This window comes from Anolis carolinensis, unplaced genomic scaffold (genome assembly GCF_035594765.1).
Source record: "Anolis carolinensis isolate JA03-04 unplaced genomic scaffold, rAnoCar3.1.pri scaffold_15, whole genome shotgun sequence".
NCBI classification, from domain to species: domain Eukaryota; kingdom Metazoa; phylum Chordata; class Lepidosauria; order Squamata; family Dactyloidae; genus Anolis; species Anolis carolinensis.
Window position 1 is genome coordinate 9985683 of NW_026943826.1, and position 11980 is coordinate 9997662.

Here is an 11980-nt window from a genome sequence, read left to right on the forward strand (position 1 = left end):
TTAGCCTTCTAACTGGCAGCAATAGGATAAAAACAATTATTCCTCTCCCTCTAATTAGGACTTTATTTTTCTTTTCTTTTCATTGTATCAACCTAGAGGCATGGATGATGGGTTGTGTTGTCAATTTTCGAGGTTGTGGGGTGTTTAGTTTTGTTGTTTTGGCGGTCGCCAGGATTCCATCACTCTTTTATATATATAGATTACTTTATATTATATTGTATATTGTATACTTTACTGCTGAAGAGCATAGTTCCAGAGATTACAAATATACTGATTAAGACAAGAAAAGCATCCTATATAAACCATTATTACTAGGATGCTTCCTGTACAGGGTGCTTAGTACAGTTAGAAGGAAACAAAAATGCCAAAATGGATGAGTATAAGTCAGTAATTTAACATATTTCCTCCAAAAAACCTCGGTTGTGCAGTGAAGAAAAAAACCCCGTATTGATCTGATAGAAAAGTTATTCCGCCTCTGTACTAATAATCCTGCACCAGACCCAGGAAAATCTCTTACATAATTCGACACTTGTCACATCTGTAAGCTGAATTTTGGAGATAACGGCTTTATTCATTTCCACCCAACTGTGAAGAATCTCAGTTGTGTCTAATTTGAGTGAGCCGTTGAGACCGCATGCCTCCCAACAGCAGTGGTATAAAAGGAACATGGATAATATTTGCTCGTATTTAAGTAGAAATTAAAATAGAAAGAAAGCAAGAGGAGTTAAAAATAGCCGGCCAACATCTAACTTGAAAGAAAAGTCTGGGTTAGTAACTAGCAGTCAGAAAGAGACTTTGGTTAGCTCATTTTAAGACACGAGAAAATGTTTCCCACTGTAACCAAACTATGGTGTACAACATTTATTCTTCTGAATATTTATTTATTGTGACCGAAGTTTCTTTTTCCAAGCCATTGGTCTTTTAAATCAAGATATATCACTCTTAACAACTAGACTTTCGTAATTTGACTCTTGCAGCAAAGACAACTTGTTCCCCTACCACATCATTAATTCCATGCTATTCCATCATTTATTCTTTGCATTTTGATTCCTTTGGCAACTGCAAGATCCAACTCTTTTGGATGGGAGATATATAAATGTGAAACGTTGTAAGAGTTTTTGTTCTTGTGACTTCGTTTCTGTTGAAACACTTCACCATTCTTTGTTAAATATGATAATATGTGGATAATATATAATACAATACAATATAATATATAGTACAATATCTATATATATAAAAGAGTGATGGCATCAGGGCAGCGGACAAAACAACAAAACTACAAGCCCCCCAACCTCGAAATTTGACAACACAACTCATCATGCACGGCTCTAGGTTTATGTGATTTTGTTATATGCCAATAGAGGCTGTGTGTGTGTGTGTGTGTGTGTCAGAGAGAGAGAGAGAGAGAGGGAGAGAGAGAGAGATTGAGAGAGACTGGGACTGAGACAGAGACAGACACTGAGACAGAGACAGAGACAGACACTGAGACAGAGACAGACTGAGACAGAGACAGACACTAAGACAGAAACCGAGACTGAGACTGAGACAGACTGAGACAGAGACAGACACTGAGACAGAAACAGACATTGAGACAGAGACAGACTGAGACAGAGACAGACACTGAGACAGAGACAGACACTAAGACAGAGACCGAGACTGAGACCGAGACTGAGACAGACTGAGACAGAGACAGACACTGAGACAGAGACAGATATTGAGACAGAGACAGTCACTAAGACAGAGACCGAGACTGAGACCGAGACAGACTGAGACAGAGACAGACACTGAGGCAGAGACAGAGACAAAGACAGAGACTGAGACAGAGACAGACACTGAGACAGAGACAGACAGAGACAGAGACAGACACTAAGACAGAAACCGAGACTGAGACCGAGACTGAGACAGAGACAGACACTGAGACAGAGACAGACATTGAGACAGAGACAGACACTAAGACAGAGACCGAGACTGAGACCGAGACTGAGACAGACTGAGACAGAGACAGACACTGAGACAGAGACAGATATTGAGACAGAGACAGATATTGAGACAGAGACAGTCACTAAGACAGAGACCGAGACTGAGACCGAGACTGAGACAGACTGAGACAGAGACAGACACTGAGACAGAGACAGATATTGAGACAGAGACAGACACTAAGAAAGAGACCGAGACTGAGACCGAGACTGAGACAGACTGAGACAGAGACAGACACTGAGACAGAGACAGATATTGAGACAGAGACAGTCACTAAGACAGACCGAGACTGAGACCGAGACAGACTGAGACAGAGACAGACACTGAGGCAGAGACAGAGACAAAGACAGAGACTGAGACAGAGACAGACACTGAGACAGAGACAGACAGAGACAGAGACAGACACTAAGACAGAGACCGAGACTGAGACAGAGACTGAGACAGAGACAGACACTGAGACAGAGACAGACATTGAGACAGAGACAGACACTAAGACAGAGACCGAGACTGAGACCGAGACAGACTGAGACAGAGACTGACACTGAGACAGAGACAGAGACAAAGACAGAGACTGAGACAGAGACAGACACTGAGACAGAGACAGACACTGAGACAGAGAGAGAGAGAGAGAGAGAACGAACTAGACCACATCAGGTCTTTTATTATAAGTAAAATATATTTAAGCTGCACTAGAAAAAGGTTATTTGGACAACCTGGAAGCAGCTCCATTACCAGGTCGCTCACCTGCTTTGAATGACGATGCAGTCCTGATAAAGTCTGTCATAGATGCAGATTTTGAGATCGATGTCTGGATTGCGGACCCACACTGGCACGGCCACAGAAACACCAACGGCACTGAAGTGTAACTAAAGAGGCAAAGAGGCAAAGGTCTCAAAAGCTGTCACCCCAAAACACGCAACTCCGTCCTTTGGGAATAATAATATTAACCTCTTACCGGTTTGCAGTCTGGATTGTAAAAGGTGATCTCAAAATCAGTCTGCACCCTCCCAGGAACTGCCGGGGTGAAAATAATTGGAATTTTGATAGAGCTAAAAGGTCCAATATCACCTTCTGTAACCTGTAGGACCACACAAAACAACAAGGTCAACTTCCTACAGGCAACAACCTAGCATTGTTCACTTGCGATTACTTTTGTTTTTAGTCTGCATCCTTTTTCCTACATTTTAATAATATTGTATCAATTCAGAATCCTTTCTCCCACATTTAAATACTGTATCAATTCAGAATCCTTTTGCCAATATTTTAAGAATATTGTATCAATTCAGGATCCTTTCTCACACATTTTAAGAATACTGTATCAATTCAGAAACCTTTCCCCTACATTTTAAGGGGGCCAAGAAGACATCATTCCACCATGTCTCCTGTGTCAATATAACAATATCTATATATAAAAAAATGTAATGTGAGTTTTTCCCACGAAGTAAACAACAAAACCACTGGACCAAATCACACCAAATTTGGCCACAAAAGACATAGTCATCCAATCCATGTCTTTCAATAAAAAAACCCTAGAAAAATAAAGTCCAAATTATAAAAAACACGCCATTGCTTACTACGCATGCGCAGAAGCTCCCCGGGAACTGAAACAACTACATTATCCAGAGGATCTCATAGCAGTGTGCGGAGCCTAACACCACTTTTTAAAAATGTTGCTATGATGGAACAGCCTTTCAGCTGTAAAGCCAGGCTGCTTCCTAACCAAGGAGATCCTCCGTTGTCCACCTTGAATACCACTGAACAGCCTAACAGCTTCCAAGCCAGGCTGCTTCCTAACCAGAGGGATCCCTAACCACCAGACTATGCCTTAGCACAGCTAGTAATAATATATAATACTCATGTTATGCTATACTAATAATATAATATATTGTATATACATATAATATTGATAATAATATTATAATGTAATACAATATAATAATAATGCACTATTATAATTGTATATTTATATTACATGTGATATTACTAATAATATTGCAATATGGTGGTATAGTACAATATAGCAATATATAATGCTTATATTGTGCTATGCTAATGATATAATGTATTGTATGTACATATAATATTGATAATAATATTATTATGTAACACAATATAATAATAATGCACTATTATAATTATATATTTATACAGTATTATAATATTGCGATATAGTGATATAGTACAGTATAGTAATATATAATGTTTATATTGTGCTATGCTAATGATATAATGTATTGTATGTACATATAATATTGATAATAATATTGTAATGTAATGCAATATAATAATAATAATGCACTATTTATATATAATATTGCGATATAGTGGTATAGTACAATATAGTAATATATAATGCTTATATTGTGCTATGCTAATAATATAATATATTGTATATACATATGACTTGCAAGTCACCCTGAGTCCCCTTCGGGGTGAGAAGGGCGGGATATAAATGTCGCTAATCAATAATAAATAATAATAGAGTGATACACATACGGTTTCTCTGCCGTTGTGTTACCTTGCCCAATGTAATTTCCGTTGTGTCTTCCCTTGTGTATTCCAGGGGGATCGTGTCCAGTGAACTTGGCGACTTTTCTTCCACTATACTTACATCAGACACCATTTCGTGAATTTGTTCTAGAAGGTAGACAAATGAAGATCCGTAATGTAAATAACTGCTTATATGACATGCTTTCTCATTTTTCCTCATTCAATTCATTCATTCGGATATCAGCCAGCATGCCAATCTGTTAAATCAAGAAACAGCTTCCTAAGATCCACAGAGATCCTCACAGGAAAATCTCAGCAAGCAAGAGTCCAAAAGTGGCAGGCTAAAACCAAGAACCTCAATCCATGGCTGATACCAGATGAGAAACTCCCTCTTGGGCACACAGAAAATTAAGTGACTTTAAGTTAAATTAAGTAAATCTAGTACAATGCCTAATTTTTAACTTTGCTGTCTTAAAAATACATTATATCCATATCTATATATATAAAAGGGTCATGAAATTTCGGCCTAGGACAAAACAACAAAACTACACATCCCAGAAATACTAAACTTGGCAGCACAACCCCTCATCCATGCCTCTACGTTCATACAACAAAAAGAAAAGAAAAATACAGTCCTAATTAGAGGGAGAGGAATAATTGTTTTTATCCAATTGCTGCCAGTTACAAGGCTAAGTTCCACCCACTTGGTCTCCTAGCAACCTACTCAGCCCAGGGGACAGGCACAAGAGTTTGGAGAGACCCCTAAGGGCCATCCAGCCCAACCCTTTCTACTATGTTTTTATCCAATTGTTTTTATCCAAAACATCATGTTATACAACAAATTTGACAGAAAAAGTACCGTATAGACTCGAGTATAAGCCGACTCGAATATAAGCCGAGGCACCTGGGAAAACATTGACTCCAGTATAAGCCGAGGGTGGTAAATTTCAGAAATAAAAACAGATACCAATAAAATTACATTAATTGAGGCATCAATGGGTTAAATGTTTTTGAATATTTACATAAAGCTCAAATTTAAGATACGACTGTCCAACTCTGATCCAATCATTATTCTCATCTTCTTCAATGTAAATGTGCTTATGTATCCTAATAATAATAATAGAGTAAAATAATACATGTAATAATAATAATCATAATAAATACAGGAAAATAATACATGTAATAATAAATAGAGTAAAATAATAAATGCAATAATAATAATAATAGGATCAGAGTGTAATAATAAATGTATAAATAAATAATAATATGGTAAAATAAATGTAATAGTAGCAACAATAATAGAGAAAAATGATAAATGTAATAATACCAAAATAATACATGTAATAATAAATAGAGTAAAATAATAAATGCAATAATAATAATAATGAGATCAGAGTAAAATAATAAATGCAATAATAATAATAATGGGATCAGAGTGAAATAATAAATGTATTAATAAATAATAAGAGAGTAAAATAAATGTAATAGTAGCAATAATAATAGAGAAAAATGATAATTGTAATAATACCAATAATAATAGAAAAAAATAATAAATGTACCATATATTCGCGAGTATAAGCTGACTCAAATATAAGCCAACCAGGACCCTCACCCGAGTATAAGCCGAGGGGGGCTTTTTCAGTCTTAAAAAAAGGGATGAAAAACTAGGCTTATACTCGAGTATATACAGTAGTTCAATACGCAGTAATGCTATGTAGTAATTACTGTATTTACGAATTTAGCACCAAAATATCACTATATATTGAAAACATTGACTACAAAAATGCGTTGGATAATCCAGAATGTTGGATAAGCGAGTGTCGGATAAGTGAGACTCTACTGTATTACTATACTGTAACAGTATTAGTAATATTACATGCAATACATGATATATAATTAATATTATTATATTGTATTATTAGTATTCTATTATATTCATTATAATATTATTATCGATATTATATGTATATACAATCTATATATATAAAAGAGTGATGGCATCACGGCGACCCACAAAACAACAAAACTACAGGCCCCCCAACCTTGAAATTTGACAACACAACCCATCATCCACGGCTCTAGGTTGATACAACAAAAAGAAAAGAAAAATAAAGTCCTAATTAGAGAGAGAGGAATAATTGCTTTTATCAAATTTCTGCCAGTTAGAAGGCTAAGCTCCTCCAACTTGGTCTCCTAGCAACCCAATAAAAAATAATAAAAAACACTAAAAAATAATTAAACACTAAAAAATAACACTAAAAGATTAATACAACAAAATACTATAATAATAGAAAATAACTAAAAATAATACAAGAAAATAATAAAATATAATAAATAATAAGATAACTTACAATAAAATTAATAAAAAAAATACAAATAACGTCAAATAAAAATTACACAACAATTTTTAACCAATACCACCACCACTTTGCCACAGCAATGCGTGGCCGGGCACAGCTAGTGTGTGTGTGTGTGTATATATATATATATATCAATTCACTTCTGACACGATAAATAAGACACAGGAATAGCACCACTTACACAATCCTGAGCATTGAAAAAACTTAGTGTATACAATTTTATGTTAATCCTTGCACTAAAAATTGTATGTGAATGTACATTATCATTTCCATAGAGTCAATGAGATGGTGCTACAGATAGTTTGTGCTTTTGGAGAGACTTTAAAAGAGACTAAAGCCTCAGAGAGCTGAGATTTCTTCCCAGGCAAGTATTGGTCAGATTCATATGTATGGCATATTCACGTACAATATTTCATACATTTCTTTCTCATACGCGTTTATTCAAAGTAAAAAAAGGCTCAAAATATAGAAGGCTTTGTTTCAAAACAGCACTGGGCAGGGCAACGTACATGCCAACCAAGATTTCCTTGTCAAATCGCTCCATTCTCGCCTCACCTTCTGCCAAATGTTTGAAAGCCAAAAAGGAGGCGGGGAGGAAATCATTCTTAGCAATTTGCCTTTCCTTTGTGAAATTGCCGGTTATAAAAATAAATGTGTCATACGGTTCTTTCTTTTGAAGGTGGGCTTTCAAATCGCATGAGGAGAGGAGGAGAATGGAGTCAGGAGGAAAATTCAGATTTTCTTTCTGACATAAAGTGCTAATTTATTATTTTTTGGGCATATATATTATGGCATAGGAGCTGAGAACGTCCTTCTTTGAAAAGCAAATGATCACTGAACTAATAATAATAATAATAATAATAATAATAATAATAATAATAATACAAGAAAACCGCACTACCAACTAGAGCTGACAGCTGGCACAACAAAACCTTGCATGGAAAGTTCCTTGACAAAATTGAAGGAAAAGCTGATAAGGAGAAGACCTGGCTCTGGCTCACAAATGGGACCCTGAAGAAGGAGACAGAAGGCCTGGTCCTTGCAGCCCAGGAGCAAGCCATCAGGACAAAGGCCATTCAGGCCAAGATCGAAAAATCAGCTGATGACCCAAAATGCAGACTGTGCAAGGAAACCGACGAAACCATTGATCATATCCTCAGCTGCTGTAAGAAAATTGCACAGACAGACTACAAACAGAGGCACAACTCTGTGGCCCAAATGATTCACTGTAACTTATGCCTCAAGTACCACCTCCCAGCAGCAAAGAACTGGTGGGATCACAAACCTGCAAAAGTATTGGAAAATGAGCACGCAAAGATACTGTGGGACTTCCGAATCCAGACTGACAAAGTTCTGGAACACAACACACCAGACATCACGGTTGTGGAAAAGAAAAACGTTTAGATCATTGATGTCACCATCCCAGGTGACAGTCGCATTGACGAAAAAAACAGGAAAAAACTCAGCCGCTATCAGGACCTCAAGATTGAATTTCAAAGACTCTGGCAGAAACCAGTGCAGGTGGTCCCGGTGGTGATCGGCACACTGGGTGCCATGCCAAAAGATCTCAGCCGGCATTTGGAAACAATAGATAATACCAAGAATAATAGAGAAAAATAATAAATGTACCATATATTCTCGAGTATAAGCTGATCCAAATATAAGCCAACCAGGACCCTCACCCGAGTATAAGCCAAGGGGGGCTTTTTCAGACATATAAAAAGGGCTGAAAAACTAGGCTTATACTCGAGTATATACAGTAGGATTTAATCCCTGGATTAAAACAACGTAACAAAATAAATATATAACTTAATTTTTGGCTAATTCCGCAAGGATGTTGCACCCCAGGCCTGGAAACCAATATGATCACAACACCACACAAGAATATAAGCAAGTGGGTTGTTGTAAAAATATATCAAAAGTATAGGAAAAGTTCAGGAATAGAGAAAGAAGAAGCAGATCCAAAAAGGGTTTAGCAATAAGCAATAATCCAACACAAGTCCAAATGTCTCAAAGGTAATACAGACCAGAAATAGCCAAAAATCACAAGAACAGTAAAAGGTATCCTTAGAAAAACTTGATCATGAATATACCCACAAGAACATATACTTGAATCCCGAAAATAAAGGTTTGATTTGACACATGGACCAGGAACGCAGGCCTAGCTTCTTACTCCAATGCTACGTTGCCTGAACTGACTTGAACTTGTCAATTAAAAGATGCCAATGAAATCGTTTTGCCTCCCCTGAAATCATTCTCCAACTTCTTCTTCTATTTCTATCAGTGAACATCAGAGAACATTGTGCCGCTCTGAGTCTCTCTATGAGAGGATGAGATATAAAATAAAGTAAAGCCAGGCCATACCGTTGCTATACAACGGGATCAGCTTCTCGGAGGGAGCGACGGTCTGCTGGATAATCTCTTCGGAATGGGAAAGAGAGGCTGATTCTTTGTCCACAATGGTGCCCCCCAGGCTATAGTTGCTGCCTTTATCACTGCTGGTTCTTTCAATGATAAGGTCAAAGACCTAAGGAAAAGATGGATAGGACATAGTTTGCTTTATTCAGCCAAATTACAATCATTTTCAGATGGATTCAGTTTGTAAACAGGCCTTTTTAACCTAAGGTTCCACCTCTCCTCAATCAGATTCTACCCGATTCAATAAGGAAAGTGAAGCCCCTGGTAGTGCAATGGGTTAAACCCTTGTGCCGGCAGGACTGCTGATTGAAAGGATGGTGGTTCAAATCCGGGGAGTGGGGTGAGCTCCCGTCTGTCAGCTCCAGCTTCCCATGTGGGGACACGAGAGAAGCCTCCTACAGGATGGTAAACATCTGGGCATCCGGAGAAGGATATGGACCTTGGGAAACTATAACTCCAAGGAGGGCACAGCATGGCAACATGGCATAATAATAATAATAATAATAATAATAATAATAATATAATTTAAAATGGGTCCCTACTGTAGAGAAGAGTATGGACCTTGGGAAACTATAACTCCCAGGACGGCACAGCATGGAGACATGGCATAATAATAATAATAATAATAATAATACATCTGGGCATCCGGAGAAAGATATGGACCTTGGGAAACTATAACTCCCAGGAGGGCACAGCATGGCGACATGGCATAATAATAATAATAATAATAATAATAATAATAATAATAATAGGATTTAAAATGGGTCCCTACTATACAGAAACTATGACTCCCAGGAAGGCATAGTATGGAGATGTGGCATAATAATGATAACAACAATAATAATAATAATAATAATAATAATAATAATAATAATAATAATAATAATAATGGATTTAAAATGGGTCCCTACTGCAGAGAAGGGTATTGACCTTGGAAAACTATAACTCCAAGGAAGGCACAGCATGGAGACATGGCATAATAATAATAATCATCATCATCATCATAATGGAATTTAAAATGGGTCCCTACTGCAGAGACACTATGACTCCCAGGAAGGCATAGTATGGAGATGTGGCATAATAATAATAATAATAATAATAATAATCAATTCCTAGACACTTGGGAAGTGTTCGACTTGTGATTTTGTGATACGAAATCCAGCATGTCCATCTTGTTTGCTGTGTCATAATAAAATAATAATAATAATAATGGAATTTAAAATGGGTCCGTAATGCAGAGAAGGGTATGGACCTTGGGAAACTATAACACCCGGGAGGGCACAGCATGGCGACATGGCATAAAAATAATAATAATAATAATAATAATAATAATGATGGAATTTAAAATGGGTCCCTACTGCAGAGAAGGGTATGGACCTTGGGAAACTATAACTCCAAGGAAGGCACAGCATGGCGACATGGCATAATAATAATAATAATAATAATAATAATAATAATAATAATAATGGGACTTAAAATGGGTCCCTACTGCAGAGAAGGGTATGGACCTTGGGAAACTATAACTCCAAGGAAGGCACAGCATGGCGACATGGCATAATAATAATAATAATAATAATAATAATAATAATAATAATGGGACTTAAAATGGGTCCCTACTGCAGAGAAGGGTATGGACCTTGAGAAACTATAACTCCAAGGAAGGCACAGCATGGCGACATGGCATAATAATAATAATAATAATAATAATAATAATAATAATAATGGGATTTAAAATGGGTCCCTACTGCAGAGAAGGGTATGGACCTTGGGAAACTATAACTCCAAGGAAGGCACAGCATGGCGACATGGCATAATAATAATAATAATAATAATAATAATAATAATAATAATGGGATTTAAAATGGGTCCCTACTGCAGAGAAGGGTATGGACCTTGGGAAACTATAACTCCCGGGAGGGCACAGCATGGAGATGTGGCATAGTAATAATAATAATAATAATAATAATAATAATAATAATAATAATAATAATAATGGGATTTAAAATGGGTCCCTACTGCAGAGAAGGGTATCGACCTTGGGAAACTAACTCCCAGGAAGTTAAAGTTATTATTATTATTATTATTATTATTATTATTATTATTATTATTATTATTATTACATGAAGCCAAGGAAATCGATGCAGGCTCACCATTTTCTCCGAGGAAGACGGAGCGACCACATTGTTCGGGGCGTCGGGGCCTGCCGATTTGCGGAGCCGGAAGCGTGTTCCCAGGGCGCCGGAGTTTGTCAAGGTGACGGTGCGTGAAATTGTCTCTCCCACCACGAGAGCGCCAAAGTCAATGAGCTCTTTATCTAGCGCGAGCTGGGGAGAGAAAAAAAAATACGAGCGGTGCTCATGTGTGTATCTGTGTCAACCTTTTCCCTTTCAAGCCACCTCCAAAGGCAATGTCATACAGAAATCCCACTTCTTGGGAAATTTAGTACAGAAATTATCTAACACTTTGAACAGTTAGGAAGGTCTATAATAAAAGTCAAAGTATATATTTATCTATTTTCCAGGATGGCTCTCACATCAAGAGAGGTGGCTTGCGGGAATGACCCAGGAAGAAGTTGTAGTTCACTCACATCCTCATGCATATTATTATTATTATTGTTATTATTATTTTATTGTGACACGGCAAACAAAATAGATATGCTGGATTTCGTATCACAAAATCACAAGTCGAACACTTCCCAAGTGTCTAGGACTGTGTGATGTATTTATTATTATTAT

General features: G+C 37.0%; 1 protein-coding gene across 3 annotated transcripts in view; it reads right to left on the bottom strand.

Moving 5' to 3' along the window:
- Nucleotides 1–11980, bottom strand: part of cfap74 (cilia and flagella associated protein 74) — a 95440-nt gene that overhangs the window by 36548 nt on the left and 46912 nt on the right. For all 3 annotated transcript variants that reach the window (XM_062965698.1, XM_062965697.1, XM_062965699.1), the window contains exons 20-24: nucleotides 11396–11569; nucleotides 9192–9354; nucleotides 4496–4614; nucleotides 2933–3055; nucleotides 2722–2843 (exon numbers count right to left, since the gene is read on the bottom strand). In XM_062965698.1, the coding sequence (XP_062821768.1) occupies nucleotides 2722–2843; nucleotides 2933–3055; nucleotides 4496–4614; nucleotides 9192–9354; nucleotides 11396–11569 (701 nt within the window). The remainder of the gene's footprint in view (nucleotides 1–2721; nucleotides 2844–2932; nucleotides 3056–4495; nucleotides 4615–9191; nucleotides 9355–11395; nucleotides 11570–11980) is intronic.